A 26,476-nucleotide genomic window follows, 5' to 3' on the forward strand; every position below is an offset into this window, starting at 1 on the left:
CCTCGATTTTGGTTTCGAAATCGCCGAGTATTGCTGACCACTTGCGGCGTCTACATGCGTATTTCAGGTGTTGTAATTTGCGTCTTGCTTTCTTTTTCAGCAAACTATACGAAATAGTGTTTTCAAGAGTTCGAAATTTTGAGTGCAGTTGGCCTTTAAACTGCTGGGGACGGTTAGGAAACACACGCTTCTGTCTTGTTATACTGATGTACATGTAATGCTCAAATGGGAATTGAGGAGGAAACACATGCTTGTCCACTTGACTTTCATGCATGGTGTAGTGGCAGCATCAGGCAGGCTTCAACTGCCATGACGTGCCCTTTCCAAACGCCACGAAACGACAAGAGCGCTTCCTCAAAGCAAAAAAAATAATACCAAAATGTGTCCATCATTTGGGAAAATCATGCAGTGGTAGCTGACGTGAAAGAGGACTTGTAATAAGCACCGCACTGGTGGTTATAAATGGTGTGAATTAGAGTCATGATGAATAAATAATAAGGCTGGAAAGTTCAATTGCACATGTGGCTCTGGTTTGTGTGTGTGTTGGCTGCAATGTAGCATTGCTTACAGTGCAGACTTTCGCAGCTTGCTGATACGGGTTATATGCTGTCTACACTGTACTTTAGTTTACGTAAGCATTGCAGAACTGTGAGATACCTGTAACCTAAAACACCCACATCTTTAGAATGAGTAACTGATGCTTCAACTCATTCAAATCAGCAAGTGGTGTATGGCATGTTCAGTAAGATGGGCTATCACAAAAGGGGGGCAGTGACCGCCTTGAATGAGTTGCCCTGATCGACAATAATAGCAACTCTTTCGCACATCCCCGGCGTGCTGCCACTAATTATGTGGAACGCAGAGAGTGCACGCAAAAGAAGAACAGACCTCGGTCTATGATCTTCTCCACCATGTGGTTGTTCCCGTTCGCCTCTTCCAGCTTGGCGGCAGTGATCCAGATCTGCCTGTCTGTGGGAATGTTCTCTCGAGCCTTGTTCAGCACCTGGGATGGAAGATGTAGCCCTGGTGTGACACTGGTGCGACACTGGGATGCAGCACTGGTGCGACAAAGACAACTCTGCAAAAGCCACCTGAGATGGATATAAAAAAAATTACTATGTAGTAATTTGGGGAACTGCAGTTTGCTAAGCAAAAGGCAGATGCAAACACTTGAAGAAGGGTGTGAAAATATTTGAAACTTTCGAATATTGAAGCTAAGAACATGATCCTCATTTCGGATTCGATTCCAATAGCATCATAGAAAAACTTCAAATATTTTTGAAGTATTTCAATGTTCAAAAACGCAGATAGGTTGCTGTTTCGATGAACTTTGTTTCACAAAAGTACGCCTTGTTGAAAACGAGAAATGCCCGCTAAAAACACGCACAAAATATACCGTTGTGAGAAGTTAAAATCTACTCGGACAGTGGATCTAGCCCGTTGAGGGCTTATGGTCATCCTCTCTTTTTTGTGTTTTATTGCATTTGTGCTGATTATTCCTTTCGAATAATTTTTTATTCCTTCTGTTGGCACACACACCAATTTTCCTTAGAAGTGACATGAACGTTCATAAAACTGCCATTCAGGTCTGTTTTTATTTTCCTTTAAGAGGAAATTACATTGACCACAGCTTTTTATCATACATAGTTACAACCTCATTACACTAATATTGAAATACTCATAGGTGAGGTCACCATGCACAATTAAAATTGCCTCATACAAGATAAAATACAGTCAAACCCCGCGATAATGAAAACCCGCGAGTATGAAATTCCCGCGGCAACAAATTATGTTTGGATCCCCAGTGAACATTCATAGAAGCCCAAGTATTTCATATCTCGCGGGAACGGAATGTTTTTGGAAGCAATCCCGCATTAATAAAATTCACTGCAAGTCCGGTTGGCATTTTATCTATTCATTTGAGGCTAACACTGTTCAGGGGTGCAACAGCCAAAATAGAAATTGGAGCAATTTTTGGAGCAGTAAAATCTGGCTTTTGGAGCAGAAAAACACAAATTTGGAGCAGGTTACGCAAAAAAATGCCTTCATTTTGGAGCACTAAATTTTTAAGTTGGAGCAGTTTAACAAAAAAAAAAATTACTTGTACAGTGTAGACCGCTTATAACGTATGTCGCGGGAGCCGCAAAAATCCGCACTATAACCAAAACGTGCGCGAATTCAACCAAATCGCCACCTACCACTCAAGTCATCCTAAATTTTTTTATCACTCAAACGCACAGTGCCTAAAAACGAAGGAAGGGTCTTTATTTCGTATTTTAACATCAGCCGCTGCTGCCGGGTCTCACACATTGCAAAAGCGCGGTCTTACAAACGGCGAGTGCGGCTTTAACTTCCGTTGTGTTTGTGTTTTGAAAGACCATGGCTGCGTTTTTTGCGTCTATGAAGATGCTGCAGGACATGATAAGAAAGGCCAGCGGGATTTTTTTTTTTACCCCACCTTGTGTTCACGATGCCGAAGGCGGCTGCTTATCAGCGCAACGTACTGGTGGTGGAAATCTTCGCGCGGCTCGCTTGTTCGGGAAGAGCGGTGGCTTATCTGCACAACATTCTAAAGCGTGAACCGCATGGAGCGATTTCTCGCGAAAACGTGCAGCGCACGCCGCAGGCGCGGCGACCACGCCGGCGCGGATACAATTGACGTAATGTGTGCGGCGCGGTAAGAGGCGGCGACATGGCGTCGGCACTGGCCATGAAGCGGTGCAGGCAGCTCCAGCGACCACTTCTAACCGCTCGCTGAAATGCATCACGAGGCGCAAGCGAAATATAAACTGCCATCCACGCTGCTTGTGAAAGCGCCCATCAAAAAATATCGCTGTGGTAAGCCTAAACTAAAGTCCCTTCATCTGATCGAGGGACTTAAGCCTAAACACCTCTGGCGCGGCTAGCCGGCTCGGAGCGCTTCGAATCTCCCGCCATTAGGTGCGCGTCTTTCCATTGGTGCAAGTCGTCAGGCTCCTCCCACTGCCACGCGAAGAAGCCACCGCGAGCGCGGAATCGTAGACGCGAGCATGAAAAAAACGCACGCGCAACGACGATGTGCAAAATTCGTGTGCGAAAACGGGCCATGCGGTACACGATTAATAGAAAAAACTTGCCACGCGCGGACGGGGAGCCGGTCGCTATCTTCCGAGGTGCATCAAGCAAGGACAGCTGTGGGTTATCACGTACGCGCGAACTAAAGGGTGCCTATTTTTTGCTTCTGTGTCGAAGTTAGAGGGGAGCAAGGGGTGCGCGCTGCGTCAGATGGCCGATTTCAGAATTTCTTTTTTTTCTTTTGCTACCCTAAAACGATGCCCCAGCTGCTCCGGTCGATGTGCAGACCCGCCGAAAAACCGCACTATAAACGGTATTGTGCTTCGGCCAACCGCATCTTAAGCGGTATGCTTATGCATCGAGTTCTATGGGAGGCAAACCGGTGGTCACAAAACCCCGCGTTATATCCGGTCCCCCACTATAAGCGGTTATGTTATAAATGGTCTACACTGTATAGCACAAGTAATTCGCTTATCACACTGCCTAGCCATACGCGAAATCTTTTTTCAAGACCAGTTTCGTGGCTCCAACAGAAAACAGTAATTAGCGTTGCCGAATGAACCTTGCGCTGAACAAACTTGCGTTCGGCAACGCTGATAACTGTTTTCAGTTGGCGCAACGTGCCTGGTCTTGAAGAAAAAATGGCAGCATCTCCACTCCGTGGATGATGGCGAGGGTGCAGAGTACGGGGACTCGAAATGACATCCAGGTTGCGGCCCGAGTGACATCGAATTTGTGCCCTGACCATCATTCGATTTGAGCCGTGAGTTGCACGTTGATTGTTCCCTAAATGAAACTGCAACTCACGGCTCAAATCGAGTTTCGCTTGATTTTCACTTGATGGGGGTGTGCGGGCAGATGGACGCGAATGGACATTGGGCGGTCCTAAGGTACTCCGCACCGTTGCCGGCGAGGGAGCAAGCTGTTTCACTCTCGGTTACTAACTCATGGTCGTAGCCCAATGGGTAAGGCGACTGACACTAACTCTGTCTGGTCAACCAGACACAGGCTCGAATCCTGCCGGTGCCTGTGTGATTTTTTGCGATTGTAAATGCTATGCGCACGGACGCGGACGGACATTGTGAGGCCCTAAGGCGCTCCGCACCTAAAATTTCAAGTATGGAAGGCAGTGTGATAAGCGAATAACAAAAATCGGGGGTAGCCCTCTCTACTCTTAGAACAGCCTAGCACATGACGGCAGCAGCGGCCTTTGCTTAGTGCGCATGCGGCTACTCTCGCCGAGTTTGCCGTATCACTCCATCCCGTGGCGCTGATCGACCGAACGGTCGACGCTCCCGTGATATCGGAAAAAAATTGGGCGGGTGTACATCAAGCAGCGTTGCAGCCAGGGGAGAAAAAGCAGCGAAAACTTCTCGGGCGTCCAACACAAACCCGCCTGCACATTGTCTGCGCAAGTTGCCAACGCAACATTTATTTCCCACTAAAATTGGCGCAATGAAGAAATTTTGCTACTAGTTGAGCATTTTGGCGCAGCGTGGCGCAATTTCGACAAATTACCCGCCGCGGTGGCTCAGTGGCTAAGGCGTTGCGCTACTAAGCACGAGGTCGCGGGTTCGATTCCCGGCCGCGGCGGCCGCTTTTCTGATGGAGGCGAAAAGCAAAAACGCCCGTGTGTACGAGATTTCGGCGCACGTTAAAGATCCCCAGGTGGTCAAAATTAATCCGGAGCCCTCCACTACGGCGCGCCTCATCGCCTGCGTTGCGTCGGCGCGTTAAACCGTACAATCAATCATCAATCAATTTCGACAAATTACTGGGTTTTGGCGCAGCGTGGCTCAAAAATATGAAATTGTATCAAAATGGCGCAATTGGCGCAGCTGTAGCACCCCTGACTGTTCAAAAAGTGCTCAAATGCCTTTTTTTTTTTCGGGCTCAAAGTGTGTAAACTTCTGCCTCAGCACGCTCAAATGGCTGCTACCATATTTCTTTACATAAGAGGCAGTGCAACAGGCAGGCGTGAAGGCAGCCTCGCAGCGACACCATCACAGGACGACACATGGTGACTCACAGCCTGTCTTTGCTTCGGCTTGGGCTACGGCTTTTATAGCCAGCTACCGCTGAACAGCACGCATGCATTCATTGTGCATGCGGCAATCAGCACGTTTGCTCTCAATCAAAGCGGAAGCTTTTATCGCTACAAGATAAGGCAGCCATCATTGCCCAAGTCAGTGGCCCAAGTGGAAGGAAGGGAGGATAGCGCCGATGAGTTTGGAACTGCCTTTTGAAAAGCAAGGATGCCGCTTTTTAATGGCGCAGGTGCATAAAACAAAACAGTGACGGCTGTGACCTTTTTGGACATCAACAAAGCGGTGATCATTTGGTTTTGTGAACAGCACTGGAACAACGAGGTGCCGCTGTCTCGTAAAGTTTGTCAACAGAAGAAGCTGGACTTCGCTTGCATGCTCCGACGTACTTGGTGCCGAGGACCAGGGAGCAAAACGTGGTCACAAGGCGAACCTGCGGGATGTTTTGGATGCGTTCGACACGGTTTGGTCATTCTTAGGCACGCACAACTAGCAGTGAAGCGCTCCTTGCAGTGTGAGAGCTGAGCTGTGAAGTTACTGCAAGGTAAGGTGATAGAGAAGTGCGCTGAGTATACTGAACCCCTATATGTATAGCCTTCATAGATTATGAGAAGGCATTTGACTCGGTCGAAACCCTAGCAGTCATTCAGGCATTACGGAACCAGGGGGTAGATGAGCATTATGTAAGAATACTAGAGGATATCTACAATGGGTCTACAGCTACCATCATCCTCCACAGGGAGAGCAGTAAAATACCTATAAGGAAGGGTGTCAGACAAGGAGACACAATCTCTCCAATGTTATTCACAGCATGCTTACAAGAAGTATTCAGAACATTGGATTGGGAACAGGTGGGAGTAAGGGTTAATGGAGAATACCTCAGTAACCTCAGATTTGCTGATGACGTTGCCTTGCTAAGTAACTCCGGGGACGAATTGCAAAGCATGCTTTCCGCACTGGGCGAACAGAGTAGAACCGTGGGCCTGAAAATTAATATGCAGAAAACTAAAGTAATGATCAATAACCTCGGGACAGCACAGCGGTTTGAGATAGGTGGCGAGGCAGTGGAAGTGGTAAGCGAATATATCTACTTAGGCCAAGTTGTGACCCCAGATCCCAACCATGAGGCAGAGATAATTAGAAGGATCAGAGTGACGTGGGGTGCATATGGCAGACATTCTCAGATAATGAATAGCAACCTACCATTGTCGCTGAAGAAGAAAGTGTATGACAGCTGCATCTTACCGGTACTCACCTACGGGGCAGAAACTGGGAGGCTCACTAAGAGGGTTCACCTTAAATTGAGAACGACTCAGCGTGCAATTGAGCGGAAAATGATAGGTGTAACATTAACTGACAAGAAGAGAGCGGAGTGGGTCAGGGAGCAAACTGGTGTTAAAGACATATTAGTAGAAATTAAGAAGAAGAAATGGATGTGGGTAGGGCATGTGATGCGAAGGCAAGATAACCACTGGTCATTAAGGTTAACAGAGTGGATCCCTAGAGAAGGCAAGCGCTGCAGGGGGCGGCAGAAAGTTAGATGGGCAGATGAGATCAAGAAGTTTGCGGGGATAAATTGGTCACAGTTGGCACAGGACCGAGGTAATTGGGGAATACTGGGAGAGGCCTTTGCCCTGCAGTGGGCGTAGATAGGCTGGTGATAATGATGATGATGATGATGATGATGAAGACCCGCAAAGTAATATAATCGACTTTCAAAAATAAATCCTTGGTTTGTGGGTAATTTTCTTGTCAACTTAAATTTCATCCTCGCAGCAACCAAATTCCCGCAAAAGCGAATTTTTTGGCTTTCCCCAGCGCATTCGTTACTGCAGGGTTCGACTCTATCATCGATAAAGCAGGATAGCCTGTTGCATGTTTTCTCATACATATCAAATAGGAAACTTGCTCATACCCTCTTAAGCAGTGCTTTATTTTTCTGCAAGCCATTTACTTAAGCACGCTTGAGGATTCTTAAATTCCATTTTTCTTATTTATCACTACATATCTGCCTCAACTTGAAGCCATGCAAACGAAATCATCATTCACCTCTCTTCGCTGCAAGAGCAAACATCACTTTTCGCAAACCTTTACAAATGAGTACAAAGTATCTGTGACAAGGATGCTCGCAAGCATGGGGTGAGGTGAAAAAAAATGCACGTGCCTGTCCCAAGCGCCATGACCGATGGACTGGCACAACCTCAAGAATGTTGAAAGTCGAGTGAACTACCAGCTCGTATCAAGCAACTAGCCCTTGCCATTCGTGTTGATGCACCCAGCCACTAAGATTAGTGTGACGAGAAATTTGAGCAAAGAGAGAGAGGAGAGAGAGAAGAGAAAGGGGAGAGATGGGGTATAGATAGAGAGAGGGGGGGGGAGAGAGAGAGAGGAGCTAGAAGGACAGAGAAGAGAGGGGGAGAGAGATCTAAACGAGAAGAGTACTGCAATCAAAAGGGACGCACCCCCGAAACTGCCGATTCCTGCCCCGTTTCGCACTCACCTTTCGGGCATTGTCATAGCTCTCCAGGCGGGCCAGGGCGAGCCACAGCTCGACGGAGGTTGGGCAGCACTCGACGGCTCGGCTGAGCAGGATGCGGGCGTCCTCGGGATCCTCCAGCTCCACCGCGGCCTTCCACAGACGCACCGAGTTGGGGATGCTCTCCAGGGCCTGCAGTATTGATACAAGAGGGGGGCTCACAACTCGCTTCTTCAGGTGGGACCACCACAAGGCTGCACTTCGTGTTCTTTCGCCTCTTTACACACTAGCACGGCACTTGCTCTTGACTGCACCCGCAGGTGGAAGCTAAACCCGATGTTCAGTGTTTACCGAATCTACTCACGGAATCGCACCCAGTAAAACTGTACAGAGCTTTTGTTCCCTGATTTTGAATTGAACTAGCCAGTTCACAAGTGGCTATTTCAATTCCCACACTGTTTCTTCAGTTTCCACAATCACCTGCACGCACAACCGCTTCACGTGTGAAAGCAGAACGAGTAATCGGGCACAATGAGATTCAGCACCAAATCAACTGCGCCTACAAGGCTTTAAAAATGATGGCAGTGTTAAAAAAAAAGGACAAACTTGAACTCTGGACAGATGGAAGCAGACAATAGGCATAACTCTTTTACAACGTCATGCTTGTGCTTCCATTTTTACCACTAACACCACCACAAAAAGAAGATTTCTTCTATTCCATCGACATGGGTTCGATAATGGCTGTGGCAGTTGGTTTTAAGTGGTTCATGTTCACTTTTGTTGGTTGCTTAGACCATTTTTCCCCATTTTTTTCTCACCATTTCTTTTCATGTGCCCAATGTTGCTAACAGCTGCACATTGCCCTCATTCCGTGTATTGAAAATAGGGATGGGACTTAGTCAAGCTGACATAGAATCAGCTTTGTGTCCCTTCTCCCTGCATTTTTTGCCTATGTAAAAAAAAAGCAAAATAAACTGAATTTGAATCTGAAAGCAAAAAACAAAAATGCCCATCTGTTGATATTGCTGCGAACCATTGTTTATGTTTTTACTGCCAGGCCGCGCCCAGCTGTGTTATCTGTGTCCCAAGCAAAGCGCGGGTTATAGTCTTTATTTTTATGCCGCAATGGTTATCTCATTCTGATAGGAGAGCGTGTCGCTCTAACGTCACTTGCGTAGAATAATCTTCTTTGATCTACAATGTTCTGGATGTAAATCGACGGTTCAAGAAACATTAGCACCGAAAGATAAAAGCCTGCAGAGCAGACGCCACATTCAAATCGTCGACGCTCGCTTTCGCACGTCACTTTGTTGATTGCTGTTTTGCCGCCTGTGTATTCTTTGAGTTGTTAAGGGAGCACAAGTTCACTCCAATGAACTTGTTTTCCTTGAAGACAACTGCATCGTCTCTGGCTTCGTGACATCATTTTGGTGCGCGGCAAAGATCCCCAGGTGGTCGAAACTGATCTGGAGTCCTCCATCCACTACAGCACATTCAACAGCCCTGGGTTGGCTTTGGCACGTGAAACGCCCCATTTGAAATTATATTCTATTTACAGAGACAATGGCACTGCACAGTCATTAAAAATACTTTTTTGCATATCTTGTGCCAAGCAATGTCCTCTTTACAACATTTAAAGCACAGGAGAACATTTACACTGAACCATAGGTTCAACAGTCAATTTATCCTTTAAAGGGGCCATGCAGACAAAACACAAGCTTGGTTAATTCGAAAGATTGCCTCGTTAGAATCAGGAAAAAAGGGAATGGCGACCCACTAGCTCATTTCCCGCAACAGAACCTATGATGCCATATCTGCCAGCTCTGCGATTGGCTGAGGCCGGCAAAAGCAAACGCAAATTTGACAGGGCTTATAAGCTTGCCGAAGGAGCTATTTGCGCATAAATTTAGGGCACCTTCTTTTTATAGCAGAAAGAATGGTGGGGTAAACAGTGGAAGATATGAAAGTACACGTAAACAAAGAAGCAGCGATGCGTACTGCTGTTGGTACTGTGCGCACTGTGCTGTTTTAGCTGCACAGCAGTGCACTGCTTTGGGGTTGTCTCAGACAACACTGGTCGATTAGCATAAGCGACAGTGTCTTAGGGACCATATTTGTCGAGCGAACACCATGATTCCCGAAACGATTATTTTCTACGTTGAGAAATACAAGCCAGGTACAAATAAGATCAAAAACAAAGAAAAGGCAGAAAACGGCCTGCCGCGGTATGGTGGCGCCATCTAGGTTGACTAACGGTAAACAAGGCTCCCCAACACATATGATGTCATTGCTGACATCACGAAAACACGCGATTTGGTGGGAGAATCATAATTTTAACCTAATTTGTCAGTATATAAAGCGTTATTTGCTTCTGGACAAGCACTGAGGGCACCACAAAAACACAAAATCTTTCAAATACAACGAACTTGTACTTTGTCTGCACGGCTCCTATAAGCAAAATGGGCCTGCACACTGCTACTCAAGGTATAGTGGTTTGATTTTCAGGCATTCTGGCCACGTTTCTCAAACCCTGCATGACCTGAATCGACAAGGTCGAACTGGCGACTAAGGCAGAGAACTCCCGATAAAGGATAAGGAAAGGGGCAAAGGAAGCACCTTGCGGAACACCCTCTTCTTGGCCTTGAGTTCGCTCTCCAGGTCGGCTGCCTTGATCCACAGCCGCACCGAGTTGGGGATCTGGCGCACGGCCTGCGCTATCACCGCCTTGGCCAGCTCCGTGGGCTGCACAATCCCCAACAAGTCCCACTACAACTTCAAAAAGAGCACGAATGTCAAACGAAAGAAGCAAAACCGCCGGGAAACTGGACACAAGCAGGCAGCAGGGCCACAGTCACGGATCTTACAATTCACCATAAAATCCTCAGAAATTCCCCACCTCCAAAATATAACTCACTCCAGCATTTGATATAATTTATTCATATTTTTTAGTGCACCTTTACTGGCTGATCACCACAAAAGATAACCCCTCTTTCTACTTTTACTAAATATGCTGCCAGTTCTAGGTGGCTTATCTCTAAGGAGTTTACAGGTAATTAACAAATTTCAACTATTACCAAAGCAAATTGAGCTTGCTTAAAGATATCACATAGCTAGCCAAATTTTGGCAATGTGTGCATGGTGCTCACACTTTAAAGGGACCCTGCAACACTCTTTGCAGTGCAAGTAAACCTGCACGACATTTAGATTACACTGCCAGGAATGCTTAAGCCAAATATTACACATGCACGTGAAGTGGTAAGCACACGAATCACTGTGAAAGACACGTAAAAACCAACCACGCTCTCTTCAATTCCCCTCATTATGCACCCATGGCATGACCTAAACGACGTCATTTGGGCCATGGCTGTCCTATTGGCTGTCGCTGGTCAACTTCGCTGCTAATTTCTCGCATTTCCTGTGACGATCCGCCGCCGTTGGCGCTGTGTACCAATTTCCTCTACGCCTGAACCTGTAGGCATAATTTTGGTGTTTCTTTTGTGTTTTGAGTGCGTGCGGAGTTGGAATGGTGGACTCAATACTTCCCTTTCAACGAGACCACTTGACAACAAACGCTTACTCCTTCAAAAACGCCCTACCAGCTTTGAGCGTGTGCTTGCGAGCAGGCAGCTATGCCTGCTTTTGTGTGGCACCAGACCGGAAATAGACCCCTCCACGTTACCGAGAAAAGGAGAAAACTCCCTGGCCTGTGATATATCAAAGGCCGCTGAAAAAAACGCTGTGTGCCGCCCCTTTCTCTCCAGGGGAGAGCGCGCAGCTTTCGTCACATTGTCTGCGGTAGAGTTGAGAGGGAACAATTATGCCCGATTTTTCATCGTGCGTAGTTTTGGTGATAGTGAACGGATTTTCGTAATTCTTGAGGGAGCGGATTGCTGGGACAATAGACTTTACCCCAAAATACATTCCGAATAGTCGATGGTAAGTGTTGCAGGGTCCCTTTAAAACAAATAAAAGTCAGTAGGTATGCTGATAAAAAGGTGAAAAAGAAAGGCAGAAAAAATGAAGTTCGTGCAATCCTTGGCACCATACTGAGCAAAACAGCTGCGCAATGATGGAAGCAACTTTGTAGACAACCATGTTTGCGAGACCAGGTTCTGTTACTGACCCATTTTTTCAAACAAAACAAAACAAAAAAAAAACAGAGAAAAGAAAAACAACCAGAAATGACCTCCACTGGCAGCATCAGTCCCACCACCCCAAAGTTCTTGCCTTGTGTTGCAGCCAGTCCCTTGATGTACTGGGTTGTTCTGCTGGCCAGCCAACCTGCCTAACACAATTATCACGAAGTTTACAAGTGGTAGCACTGCAATAAAGAGGCATGCCGGAGCTACCAGAGAAAAGGTCCAGCACTGCACACAACTGACGACTAGACGAGGCAGTTCAAGCCTCCTGAAGGCTCACTTGTGACTGTCGGATACCTAAAGCCCACTCACAAATGTCGCAAGTGCCACAGTTTTAGCAGGCAACCACAGCAGTGAAAAGCAGCTGGAACATTCCCCCCACAAGACTGGTTTTGCTGACACAGAAGTGTGCCTATACAGGTTAGACTGCAGTGTTCTCAAAGTCAGAGCTACTCGCATGTCGCAATCATGTTCAGGTGGGCACAGGTAATTTACAGCTTGAAAATAGCCTCTGTTCATAAACAACAAGTGAATTTCCACCCCAGGAACCTTTCGCAAGGTACTTAGCCCAGTTAAGGGTAACGGTGGCACAATAATGTGTTGCAAGAATAACTGAGTTGCGAACTATAGAAGAAAGCTTTCTGCTCCCATGCAAACCACCAGGGCTGCTGTCGATTTCACCCTCCTGGAACTTTGTTCAGCAATGCAAGCACACAGTGCACCACTACAATAGTGACACAATTTGAGTGTGATATCATTTAACACTGGCGCCGCTGCCATAACATGGATTTTGTAGAAATTGGTTTGATGATGCCACAGAGCTCACGATTACGACAGAAATACAGCAGGGAACTCCCAAAACAAAAGGAAAGGCAGGGAAATGGAACACAAGATTGGCCCCTTCACCTGAAGCCTGGCGGCTTCCAGCCAGATGTCCTCCGAGATGGGGCACATCTCGCCGCCCTTCATGATGAGGTTCCTCGCAGTCTGGATTTTGCCTGTCACCTCTTCAAGACGAGCCGAGGCAATCCAGGCTATGGTCGGAAGGAGGGGGAGAGAGCGACACTTTCACCAACACAAAAATCATGCAGCTGGAAAAATCAATTCGCTCAAAATGGAGGTTTCTTTCATCTGACTTTTTTTGTAGGAGTTCTGCTGACTAACAGCAGCCAGTATCCGAGAATGTTAGGAACATGCTGTTGTATGTACAACCGCGAACAAAATCTTACAGACCAGGAAAGTGTCAATTTTAGGTTATTTGTCTTCCGGTACTAACTTGAAAAACTGCCAAGTGCATGCAAGATGTCGTGTAAGTAATGAAAAATACCACACATAGTACCCCGTGCTGCCGTTTGGCAGAGAAATAACCCAAAATTGCTGCTTTCATGGTCCGTAAACTTTTTCTCTTGGGTGTACCCACCCAATGGTGCAGGCAGAGCGGTTCCCATAAAACAAAAGCACAGAAAAACCTAACATTTCGATCTCCACGCTCAACTTCAATTTGAAGGGCTGGTTAATTTCAGAGCTTGGTGCTTTGGTCAGTGATTCTCCACAATTTTCCTGGTGCATTTCCAAAGAAATGAAATGTGCTGGTTCACAAAACTGTTGCTTTAAACTGCACCAGAAAAAAAAAACACCGCCTCTTCGTCTGTTTATTACCAATGCACAATAAACATCACCGTGGCTCCATCGTTAGTTACAGTAGAACCCTCCTGACATGTTTCTGGTTATTGAGTTTTCTTTGTACCAAAGAAGTCTTCTTTTACATCTTTTTTTTTTACAAAATTGTCAGAACAAAAAAATACCAATAAGCTAACTAATAATGTTTTTGCATTCTCACTACACTCTTAGTGCTTCCCATTTTTACAGATAACAAAATGAGGAAAAAATGAAAACAAAACAAAAATAGGATAACAAATACATGGCCAAGTTTCGAACTTCAATTTATAGATCAGTCAGTGAAATTAACAGCATTAAAATTAAAGCTGTTCCACTCAATGTGAAAGCTGTCGGAAGTGCAGAGCATTGATTCGCCATAATGGGCTGTAGCACCATTATCCGCTCACTGCTACCACCCAACGCATTTCAAATTTCCCGCCTTCACAGAGCTCACGTGCACCCCCGCCTGAAACTGCCGCAGAAGTAGTTCTGTTCTTTTTGTGCTTGCTTTTCTTCCCTCACATACTGGCATTGCACTGCCACTTTTTTCGCTTACTATCATAAAAACCAACCCAACGAGCGTTCCTTACTAACTGAACATGGGCGCTGCCGGATAATTACGTATATTTTGCCTCAAATGTACCTGCAGTTTTCTTTGCGCTAAACAACGGGGAGATGAAGGACAAGCGCCAGCAGTTCATCAGTTTCCAACACTTATGAATATACAAACCGCTTGGCTTTCGAAGCCTCTGGGTTACGCCGCGACAACAGAACGCCATGTGGTTCACTAGGGTCTAGTGAGCGAGCTACAACAACAACGCGAGCCCCTAAGTGCTCTGCATTTAAAAGCAGTGGTTTCAAGGAAGCAGGCAGCATACTGATAGCATGCTACCACAACACTCAACCAAAAGTTAGAAGATGGTGCGTTTCTTTACCAACTACTTTATCAGAATAGAATCCTGTTTTAGTGACATTCGGTCACCCCGGGCAGCACGCTCACCTGGTGGATGGTTGGGGTTGGTCTCTCGAACAGATTTGAGCAGCAGCCTAGCCTTCTTGATGTCACTGCATGAAAAGAACGAAGGAAAGGAGCACATTCAAGTCTCTGGGGGTCGGCACACCCCAGGAGAACAGCCAGTCCAAGAGACACGCTGGCAGGAGATGGCTATGGGTTCATTTAGACCCCAGTGATGAGCAAGTGCGATACACCGCCTCTTTTGAAAGAAAAAGCAGCTAGCACAGCAGAGAAACTGAACCCTGTCGTCATGGGCTCAAACACTTCGGTCAATGAGCCACCACAGCAGGCATTAGGGAGATAGGAAACATGGGGAATGGAAAGAAGCTGTAAGGGTACAACAGGACTTTGACAACCCACTGTTCTGCACTGCCAATGAAAGAAGCGAGCAAATGCATGCTTTTTCTCCACCTTGTGCACACCCAAACAGACACTTATTAAAACCTTGCAAGTACACCACAGACACAGAAATAACCTTGAACAAAAGAAGCTAGGAAGAGAGTGATGTCTGGCCAGTTTCGGAAGCAGCCTCAAACACCTTGTACAGCATCCAGGATAAAAGGTATGCTACCAATGCCACGTTTTGTTCACTGCTTTTTTTTTTTCCTAAACATTGTCTCTACAGCGAGAACATAACGTTTGCAGTGCACTCTGTGCAGTCCACATACAGAACATCAGCAAAATAAAACGCAAATGACATCATCTAGGAACATGTCGGGGTTGCTTGGAAGACATAGCTGCCATACATACAGCAAAAAGTTGGGCAAACTGGTTGCCAAAAAAGGGATTGACTATATTGAACAATTAACTGCACGACAGAAAAGACAAAATGAGGCACAGACTAGTGTGTTGTGTCTGTACATGACACTAGTGTGACACTACATGAGACAGTCGAACTCAACACCCAGGCACCAGTGGATGGTCATGCGAGGACAATGCCCTTCTCACGCAGCCGCTATATACTGATGCAAAAGAAGCTCTTTGGGAGACACGCCTTTCCAGACAGCAGTTTCCGGCCCCTCAGAGTACACTAACATGGCAGCACTCAGCTATACTTAGACAAATACAGACTCCTTACATGGTACACAAATTCCTAAAAATGGAGGGTACCCCACAATGCCCACGTTGCGGGGAATACCCGGACATGCATCACACACTTTGCACTTGAACCGAGAGTGTTGCACTCACGCCCCCTTCACCAAGTGGCAGGAGTGCCTGGCCCACTCAAGTGCTCAAGGCCAGCGAGAGCTGACGAAACGGGCAGATTTGGCCCTCAGCTCTATACCCGGAGCCCTGGACTAGGGGGCACTTTCTGTTAATAAAGTTATCTCTTCTTCTTCTTTTCTGTCTAGTTACTGTATAGCTTGTATTCACTGGCAAGGCACGCATGCAGGGAACCATGTGAGTGTGCCGTTAGTGGTTACGTCGGGCTCCGTGGGATGGCGGTACCTGCCCGTGCTAAGCACATGATGTGTGTTGGACGTTCCACGCTCTACACCACCGAAGGCAAAGTAATGCCTCGACTCCAGTGTGAGTGCGATCAAGAACATCTCTGTTGACACCACCGTTGGAACGGAGCAGACGACACATGCTGGTGTTTTTTTTTTCTTCGGCATGTGGGCACAGTGGCACAAGCCGCGCCATGGCCGCGGCACATCGGCCATGCCCGTGACAGTTTCCAGTGTTGCCAAGTGAAGGAATTGATAGCTAAAATTTTCAACTAATACAACCTGTATACTCATGTAAGAGCTGCCCTTGTGTAAGGGCCACACCCCCAGTTTGGAGGGGAAAATTTTGGAAAAAAATTCAAAAGTCCCGCCAGGAATCAAAGTTTTAATTGTAGCCGCTAGATGGCGCTATCTGGTTTTCCAGCGCCGATGTCGCTTAGGCCGGCACCATCATTTCTTTGTTTCTCGCATCATCTTCGCTCTGTACACGGTACCTACCCTCAGCAAGATTCACTGGCATTTCGCCTCTCCAGAAGAAAGCCCTGTTTGGGCGAGCATAGATTAGCAACAATGGGACAGCATCTGAGGTCCTCCACTACAGCGTTCAAGCCACAAGAGGTTGAATTCGCTGAGGAGCGCGGCTAGCGGGCGGTGGGATGAAATTTTAATGTGGACGGAAAGCGTGCACAGTACTGGATGCTGCAAAAGGAAGACCTCGCCGCAACCAACAAAAACCATAAGGCATTCCGTGGGAAGAAGTCAAGTTCTCAAAACTGGAAGATGAACTAGTTTCCTAGGTGGTTGGCGCGCAGGGGGGCAGCTACACTGTATTGTACGAAATGATGCGCGTGAAAGTGCCCGCTGTTGTTGCCCGCCACATGGAAATTCCGCTGACGGAATTCAAAGCAAGTCAGGGGTGGGCCATCGAACGACAATATGCCAAAGGCTTCCAAAGGAGTACGAGAGCCAGCTCCTGTCACCGCTTCATGAACGCTCTCAGGCGCAAGCATGACTACGATTTGTCCCAAATTGGGAATGCGGACCAAACCCCCCTGTGGTTCGATGCTCCAGAAAACACCACAATTGACTATAGAGGTGAAAGAAGCATGTCCGTGAGCACGACCGGCGCATAACGACAGAGATGCACTGTGATGCTGTGCATTATGGCGGATGGCAGGAAGCTGCTGCCGTACGTTGTGTTCCCTCAGGGAATTATTGTGCATGTGCAGGAGAAAGGGTGCATGTCCGATGAGCTTCTTGTTGACTAGGTGAAGACTGTCTGGGCAAACAGGCCAGGCGGCCTGCTACGACGGAAAGCCCTCCTAGTCCTCGACAGCTTCTGAGATCACTTGACCGATGGCATCAAAGATCGGCTCACAGCCACCCGAACGGACTTATATGATTCCCAGTGGAAAGCATGCTGCAGCCGCTTGACATCAGCGTTAACCGGCCATTCAAGGCAGATTTCCACCGCTGCTACTCACAATGGATGGCTGCAGGCGATCATGAGAAGACCCCATCGGGGCAAGCGAAGAGGCCATCGCTGCAAGAAGTCTGCGACTGGATTTTGAGTGTGTGGCACGCGGTGTCATTTTTTACTGTTACGAAAAGCTGCAAGGTGACAGGCATTTTGAACTCAGTGGATGGTACCGAAGACGATCGTATCTGGCAGGACGCCGACAAGGTGAGCTCTTCCGCGAGCGAACAAAGCAAAATAGAGTGAGAATAAAACGCTTCTGTCATGCCATTTGAGTTCCAGACTCTCTCTTATGCTTTGCTACAGTCACGGAACCAGTACAAAGCAGCAGCAGGCCACCATCAGCCGGATTTGTGGAAGGGCCGCACCCACGCAATATTCTAGGAAAAAAAGTGCCCCCCTTACATGAGTATATACGGTAATTCTTTCCTAGAATTATGAATGCCATACATATTATCACAAAATGATAAGTGTTAGCATAATTAAAACAGGCCTCCGAAGTTTGAAAAACAGACACTAGTTACTGGGAGCATTTTAGGATGCACCCAACAATGCACCCAAAAATTTCTGGATTGTGCAATGCTAACCAACAGCAACAACAAAAAAGAAGAAGCCAGGGAGAGCAGGACAGTGGGAAAGAGAATAAAAGGAGGCGATGCACGCACCTGATGTCAGCTCCGTGGCTGGGAATCATGGACTGGAGATCCGTAAGGTACCCCTTGGGATCCACCACAGTCTGGCCACTCACAGAGTCCGACACCTGCCACACAAGGAATGGAAACAAAGGAATGAACATTTCATTTTGATTTGATTTTATTGTTGTTAAAAAAACAAACACACACAGCCTTCAAAAAAACAACCATTCGCAGCCTTCAATTAGCACGACGCTGAAACTTGCAGCGGCAAAGTGTGCTACCACTGTGCGGTAATAAGCGCAAGCACTAAAGTAAACACACATTTTTAAAACAAAATGCATGCATAGTCAGAATACAAACTGTACCAGGGCTTATCATTTTTCACATTAAACTAGTAAGTTTCTTTATTAAAGTGAATTTGTTGTAGATGCCCTTCAGCCTATTACAAACGGCTGAACGCAGCTTGCTTTTATTGTGCTCATTTTTTAGTTTTTTATTTATTTGTTGTTGTTTTTTTCTAGCATACTGACTGTTAGGAACTTCAGTGCTTGTTCTGCAACCTGAATTAGTCAGCGCACAAGCTTAGTGTAAATGGCAACCAAGCACTAATAGCATTGGAAATATCCTGCACAGCCAATCCTGACAAACACTTGCAATGCAAGGCTTGCAAGAGCCACTACAAATTCTTTAGAAGATGATACAATGGATTTACAAATGTAGGGACAAAACATCACAGAGTCAGCACACCATGCGCAGCAGCAATTGACTTCTACACACACTGCATGCCCAAAATACGCGTTAGTCCATGGCAAAGCTTCAGGCCCTTGACTAGAGCACAGTCTAGGCTTCATGGCCTCATTGGGCAAGGCATCCACGCTCCCAAGACGTCCACCGTACCTGGTTGAGCTTGATGTCCATGAGGGTGTTCCGGGCCTGGCCGATTTTGCGCAGGTCAAGGTCGGCCGACGGGGTGGCCCAACCTGGGGTGGCTGTGCCTGGGAACGGTGTTGTCAGGCCTCCACCATATGCCTGCAGGTAGTAAACAAGGGAGACGAGGCGGCACCCTTGTCGTTTGAAAAACATAACTGCCACAGCTGTTTGTAAATGAACACGCTTCTCAACCTGCCCAAAAAGAGGATGACAAAGGAGACAGATAGGACAAATTAACCCCACTTTGCATTCAAGTTATATTCAGGGGTGAGACAGCTGAACCAGATTTGGGAGCAGTTTTTGGAGCAGCAAAATCTTGATTTTGGAGCAGCAGAACCTTGATTTGGAGCAGATCAATGACATTTATTTTGTCACCTTGGGAGACTAAAGAATCAAATTTTCGGCAACTCGGGAACGAAAAGTGCACTTTTTAATCGGTTTTTAACGTACACAACACTGAAAGCCTTTCAATGATGTTTTTTCTACGAGAGTATCACAAGGTACGAACTTCACTACCTTTTTACAAACCACTTTTAAATTCTTAGCCTTAGAAATTCTTAGAGTGGAGGTCCATTGAAAAATATCGAATTGAAAATCTAAGCAATCGAAAGGCACTTTTATTATCATCTGAATGCCGAAATTATTTTTGTAATCCCAGACTCGGCTTTACGCACAAGTATAGACATCGCCACGGTAAAAGCTGCGCAAAACGAGGTGAGATAGTCGTCGCAAGGTGCACGTTCACTACGATAGTAATTTGAGTAACGTTGGTATGTTTAGCCACCTCCGTTTCGGCATTAAATTTCACTTCAGATATATGAACTATTATTACTAAGGTGCATATCGCCCGCCCCGCTATCGGACACTGCGTGGACATTTTGCAGCGATGTTGCCTGCGCCGCCACTTCTGCAGTGTCGATTGTTTCATTACAGCCGCTCGCAAGTTCGCTATCAAAGGCAGCAATAACTCAGCGTTTTATAACACCGCAATGAGTCCGAAATTTCACTTCAAGCACGCACCGCGCCTCACACCCAATGCCAAAACACGGTGAATTCGCGGGTACCACTTTGTTTGTGATGAACTCCCGTCTTTCTAGTCACGCAACTCCCCGCAACAGATCAAACGACTAAATGTGAACCCAGCCACCCCAATAACCAAAACCATGGTAGAAGTCAGTGAAGAGCACTCTGCCTGAACCACGAGCAACTGCTTCGCCCGGCGGTCGTTTTCCAATCTTCACCACACCAAGATGGCGGCGCCCAGTAATATCGTTCCGGAGATATGGCGCTCCTAAAATTGCCGTTCTTTCATCACCTTACACAAGTAGTTTGCCTCCTCAGTGCACAAGTATTTTTTCTAGAGGACTTTCCCATGTTTTTCGAAAGGAAAACTTTAAAAACTCACACAATATAACATGCGCAACCCGACATTGGAACTTTCGAAAAAACTATAAACTCTCTCGGGGACAATTTTATGTGGGCATTTTTCTGAATTATCAATCAATTAAACCTTTACAAACAGCATCACCTTAAAGATGGTGGAAAAGTATGCCGCCAGTAAGCATTTCCCCTACTGAAACTGACCGGAGCATTAAAATCCTTGGCTCTCAGACCGTTTTGGAGCATTTTGGCGCAGTTTTCGAAAATTTCAAGCTTTTGGAGCAGCCTGGCGCAGGAAAACAAATTCGTATCAAAACTGCGCAATATGCGCAGCTGTCTCACCCCTGTATATTGTATACTGCCGCCATGTACCAGGGACGGGGGTTTGATGGATAAAACCATGCAGCCTAAGTGCAATCTTACTTTATGAATACAAAAGTGAAAATGTCTTTCCTTTCCCTACAAGTATTCTAAGCAAAGCTTCCAGCCCCAAAACTGAAGAAGAAAAGAGAGACGAAACAAATCTCGTACCTGCTGTCGAGGGTCCAGTGTGGTCACAGCCTCAGAGCTGATGCCCGCCTTGGACAGAATGGAGTCGGGCATAGGCGTGAACCTTGGGGAATCGCGCAGAGAAGACGAGAAGAGTCAGCCAAACACTATGCCACCCCTGCACTCTCCAATCTTGATCAAACCATTCAGTTAAACACAATGTGCACATGCTGACATAGAACTGGATGAGTAGCTACCACTATGTCAAGAGTGACTTGCAAGAGACTAGCTAACACTAAGAGAGTACCGAGGGAAGAGAACAGAGCACTCACTTTTCAGGGCGCGGGTTTCGCTGACGCTTATTTCGGGCATCGCCAACCTCTGGAATGGTCTTCCAGTCATCCACAGTCACTTGTGACAGGTCTCTCTGGAAATGATGGATGAGGATAACGTGAAAAGGAGGAAAGCTGGCGTGCCACTAAAAGTGCCACAAGAGGCCCAAACAACAGACATTACACTGGCTCTACAACTAAATGCGGAAAGTCCTCAAACAAAAAAAGAAATTGGTATACGCTGAGAAAACAAGCAGCATGCACAAGCTCTGAGAGTCAAGCTAGTTAGTGACTAAGAGCAATGGCAACAATAAAAAAAAAAGCACAAGACCTATACAGGACACGTAACACAAATCAAAACATTAAGCACTGACCCACAACTAATTTTTCTTCAACAAAGCAATCTATCTATACCAAAGTGCCACACACACGCCCACCACACCTCATACGATTCAGTGAACATTCTGCGGCACCCATCAAAAGCCTTACCAGCCAAAAGGAAATCACTGTACACTGGTGCTCAAAATGGTGTAAGAGTATTCCATAGAGCTTTTCGAATGAAGTTTTGAAACATGGAAAAGCTCAACTCCCAAGCATTCTTTTTACTCGAACAACCAAAGTTAACCTTTGTGCTCCTACACGACTACCTTGTTTGATTGCTCACAAAAGCAGAGATTCTTTTGCAACAGCCCCGGTTCAACAATATAAAACTCCATACCAGATTGTTCTTTCCTGTTTTGGCTCGGATCAACCACATGTTACTCGAAACTCCACTTAATAAAATGATGAAGCTCAAGTAAGCACTCAGGTCGACTCAACAAACTTCTCAGTAAAAAGAAAAACTACCCTTGGCAAAAAGCCGTCAGTAGTAGAACCACTTGTCATGGCAACGCCAGCATACATAGCATTAAAACAGATGAAAGGCTAAACACGAGTAAAAATTAAAGCCGTTCCACTCAATGAAAAGCTGTCGGAAGAGCACAGCAGTGATTCGCCATAATGGGCAGTAGCGCCGTTATCCGCTCACTGCTACCACCCAAAAGAATTCAAATTTCCCGCCTTCGCAGTGCTTGCGCGCCCCCTGCCAGAAACAGCACCAGCGAGAGTTCTGTTCTTTTTGTGCTTGCTTTTCCTCACGCACGTGCCAGCGTTGCACTGCCACTTTTTTTCACTTACTATCGTAAAGACCAACCCAACGACCGTTCCTAACTAAATGAACACGGGCGCTGATGGTTAATCGTGTATATTTTGCCTCAAATATACCTGCAGTTTTCTTTGTGCTAAACAACGGGTTTCGAATGGCTATGACTATATAAACCGCTTGGCTTTCAAAGCCTCTGGGTTACGCCGCGACGACAGAACACCATATGGCTCTACTTGAGTCCAGCGAGTGAGCTATGACGACAAGGCGAGCACCTAAAGTGCTCTGCACTAAAAATATGCAAGTCATGTACAATACACAGCAGTGACACCAACAGGTCTTAAAGAAATTCCAAGGTGGCAATGACATACTAAAAAACAGGAACATGTCATAAACGGGGGAAAACATTTGAAGGAACACGGGTATGACAGGGACATTGAGCCTACATGAGTGTAAGTGACTTTTCACAGACATCTGTGATTTGCATTAAACCACATACAGAATTTCACTTTTTTTAATGACCAGTGCTAGACATACATCTATGGACCGGAAGGCCTTTGCACGAGAGCCAACACCCATGCATCTGACACCTTCAGTGATGTAAAACCTTGCCAATAATGCTGCTTCACTAAACGTTTGTGCAGCCGCGACCCACCTTGAGATCAGAGAACTGCTGCTGGATCTTGGGCCTCTCCTGACGGTAGCGCTCCAGTTCTCGCCTCAGTTTCATCTCTCTGGGAACAAAAAGGGCAAAGGTCATTCAACCCCTCTCTCAGCATGCACTAAAAATGGCTATATCTAGTACATTCACACCCTTCGATGACCACATCAGCTAATTTCCTGTCAATGTCCCATCATTAAAAATCGATACGTCTGCAGGTACTGTGAGAACTAACACATCAATGACTACCTTGCAGAACTAATTAGAGGCCCGCACGACAGAACGCAGCATGCATTTGTATTTTTTTTTGTTTGCTAGATTAGCTGTGTTTAAACAAAATGCACACAACCAGGTACACTTCTTAAAAATACACCCAATAAAAGTGTACGATCAAGACACAAGTAGAGTCAGCAAGGAAAAGATTCAGCTTAGAGTTCAAGGGATAAAAGGGCACAGTTAGGTTTTAGTCTGGCAAAACCTTAAGAAAATCTGAAACACACTGCAGTAAGGACTTACAGAAATACAGCATGTGATATTCGAATGGGAACTGAACTAGAAGATGGCTGAAAAAGAGTTGCTGCTGAGCTAGTTGGTTCACAGTATTTGCAATAAAAGTTAGAGCAGAACAGACAACACAAGAGGAACAAGGGACAGGACTTAGCACCACTCGCCTCAGTCTCTTTTGTGTTATCTGTTCTGCGCTAATTTTATTGTGAGGTAGAAGAAATCGAACTAGGGGAACCAATTATGCATGTGCATGGATTGTAAACCTTGCTCCAGAGACAAGATTACTTTCCTTTGGGGCACGTTGAAATATAGGCAACTGATACATTCCATGTGAAACTATCCATTTCAGTTTTTGGTACAAACCATAAGGGAGCATTGACAAGCAAACTAGCCAAGTTTCACCAGCCTTAAATTCATTCATCAACATCCCTCCCCCCCATCATTGCGCAACACGGCCGCTGACTGACCTGTACTCCTTTCGCTTCTCATCCATCCTCCGGTCAATGGCCTCGTAAATGGCATCGGCCTCTTCGTCGTCCTTGTCATACGGGTCCTTGCTGAACAGGCTGCCCCCGTAGCCAGCAAACTACAACCACAGACAGGCTCACGGTTAGGGTCGGAACCTGTTGGCTGCCACCAATTTGGGGAAACTTTCTGCATAACCACTGGGCTGTTCCTATAGGGAGTTTCCCTCAATGGTCTCAACCATCATCTCTTCCAAACACAACATCTAATATCAATACATGTCTCACAGGTCAGAAGATATCTACAGTCCCCTCTCTGCCGAGATTTACAGAAATCTACAGAGGTTTTTCCACATGAACAATCAAGTAGTAGAAGACAGGGCATAACTAGTGCTGATTTAGCAATGCCACAATCAGCCATAAGTGTATATGTACTATGACACCATCTTTAAGATCGCAACTGCTCATTATAGCTAATTTCTAAACCATGACACAGCCTTGGCCACTGGTACCACCGACTTGGTCATTTGTGCAACATTTACGGAACATTGTAGCGCAGCATGGCGGTTTCGCTGGCTGCCGCTGCTCACTTTTCGTGTCAATTTTGCCTGACATCTGCGCTTCTGCTCATTTCAGCCACTTGTAAAATGCATTCAGGACCTATTTCAAAACGTCCAATCACCTAGCTTAAGTTGTAAGAATAGGCAGTCATTTCACTGTCAATGGCACGACCAACTTCTCACCTCATCGTAATTAGAGTCGTTGAGATCTTCATCATCATCCTCTTCTTCCTCTTTCTTATTCTTTCGCTTGGTGGGTGGTGCATGCCGATCGTCACTGCATACGTCAAAAAAGAGTGGAAGGAGACGACAACACTAAGTGCTGTCCACGGTTCTTGCACACTCGAAAAGCATCGTGTGAGAAAAACATCAGAAAAACATGATTTACGCGACGTAACTCCACCTTTGAACACTGAACACACCGCCGGTTAGCGGCCGACAAAGCAAACATCAGGTAGCGTAAAACAAACACTACGACGCGCGCAAGCCGCAGCAGAATGTACTGGGGTACGTTCAACGATACGTATTTATAACGAATAGAAGTACGAAAGCCGCTTTGAACACTTACGGAACATCGCTTGCGTCCCTGGCAGGACCGATATCCGATCGTGTGGTGAAGCCGGTAGCTCTGCAAAATAAAGGCGATACGACGATGGTCGGTGGGGCACATGCGAAGTGCGTTGGAAATACATAACGTATTTGATCATTTCGCGCCACACAAATACTGCATGGGAAAGCACACGTCCGTACCCTCTTCCGACACCAGCAACATAACCCAAGGGCGCTGGAACGCCGAGAAAGTGCTTTCTTTTCTTCGCAACCAGCGATGTGGGAGCTGCCATCGCCGCCATTTTGAACGCTGTTTTCGTTTTCTGGGAGGTGATGATGATAGCATAATACTGAAGGAACCTTTTTCAATGTTCTTATAAATAAATACTGATTGAACTTTATTCATTATGGTTTGGTTGTGCAATTTAAATGTCCAATATAAATGACTAGATTAGAAATCAAATCTTCCCTTTGTTTTTTCGCATATTGCCGACCTGACACTGCTGACACGTGGCTTTGGTGCCGGGCGCTTCATCGAACGCCGTTTCATCGAATGCCGTTTCATCGAGTAGTGTCTCATCGAACGCCGTTTTATCGAAGACGTCTCATCGAATATTTATTCCGTGGCAGCGTTTGCACAGGCTTGCTGCCAGCGACGTGGAAACCGTCCTCGCATGCATGCCCGTTGTACCGACATGCGCATATGCTTGTTACGAGAAGTTGTATTTGTATGCGGTGAGGGGATGTTTCGCCGATATCGTATGGCTGGCAACTTTGCACGTGTTTGGTGGTATATATATAGCTGCACGTTAGCCAAGGGGAAACAATGCCGTGCAGAGCAACGTTTATATATATTGGTGCAGAGCTCGCGCAGCTGCTTCCTCAAAGGTGTGGTCACGCTGCACCCCGGTTTCAGCCGTTTTCTCAGCCGCCTTCAGCAAGAAAATCAAGCGACTGCAGACAAAATTGAATCCTTGCTACGTAGCCAGAAGGCGCCAAAGCAAAAAAGAGCAGTAGCTGTACGAGAAGAAAGCACCATGCGCATTTGCCTGAATTACCGACCAATTTCCCTCAAAGAAGGGCGATAGCTCATAACCTGAAACATTGACTGTTTGAAAGATTGACTGAAAGACTGAATGCCTGAGTGTTTTATCTGGCCATTTTTCGCTACTGTTTGAAAGATTGACTGAAAGACTGAATGCCTGAGTGTTTTATCTTGTCATTTTTCGCTTATGCTGCTCCATTTATTAATCACTCATTCCGTTTTATTGTATACCCCCGTTTATTGCATGCTTCGGTGTAATCTTCGCTTGTTTGCTGCGCGAAATCGTGTTTTCAGGACACCACGTGTATTTAGGACCCATTAAGCACATGCTTTGAACTGGAGTAGGTTGGCGAAAAATGACGTACGCAGAATTTTGCTACGCATTGGGCCGGAACCCATGGAAAAAGTAAAAAGAAACATGTCAGGACTCTGGTGCAAGTTAAAAAGAAACACAACGCGAAGAAAAGGCT

At 46.2% G+C, this 26,476-nt stretch overlaps 1 protein-coding gene across 1 annotated transcript in view; it reads right to left on the reverse strand.

The window, feature by feature from the left end:
* The window catches only part of Prp6 (pre-mRNA processing factor 6), a 45,357-nt gene extending 20,074 nt beyond the window's left edge, over nt 1-25,283 (reverse strand). The window contains exons 1-14 of the mRNA XM_077696118.1: nt 25,163-25,283; nt 24,981-25,040; nt 24,596-24,689; nt 23,856-23,974; nt 22,876-22,954; nt 21,080-21,174; nt 20,790-20,871; nt 18,846-18,977; nt 17,979-18,073; nt 14,374-14,438; nt 12,621-12,748; nt 10,192-10,317; nt 7,600-7,767; nt 889-1,003 (exon numbers count right to left, since the gene is read on the reverse strand). Of these exons, the coding sequence (XP_077552244.1) occupies nt 889-1,003; nt 7,600-7,767; nt 10,192-10,317; nt 12,621-12,748; nt 14,374-14,438; nt 17,979-18,073; nt 18,846-18,977; nt 20,790-20,871; nt 21,080-21,174; nt 22,876-22,954; nt 23,856-23,974; nt 24,596-24,689; nt 24,981-25,040; nt 25,163-25,263 (1,459 nt within the window). The 5' untranslated portion in view covers nt 25,264-25,283. The remainder of the gene's footprint in view (nt 1-888; nt 1,004-7,599; nt 7,768-10,191; nt 10,318-12,620; nt 12,749-14,373; nt 14,439-17,978; nt 18,074-18,845; nt 18,978-20,789; nt 20,872-21,079; nt 21,175-22,875; nt 22,955-23,855; nt 23,975-24,595; nt 24,690-24,980; nt 25,041-25,162) is intronic.
* Nucleotides 25,284-26,476: the final 1,193 nt, after the last annotated feature.

The sequence above is a fragment of the Haemaphysalis longicornis genome, unplaced genomic scaffold (genome assembly GCF_048455015.1).
Source record: "Haemaphysalis longicornis isolate Haplotype H1 unplaced genomic scaffold, Haemaphysalis longicornis Haplotype H1 scaffold_18, whole genome shotgun sequence".
NCBI classification, from domain to species: Eukaryota; Metazoa; Arthropoda; class Arachnida; order Ixodida; family Ixodidae; genus Haemaphysalis; species Haemaphysalis longicornis.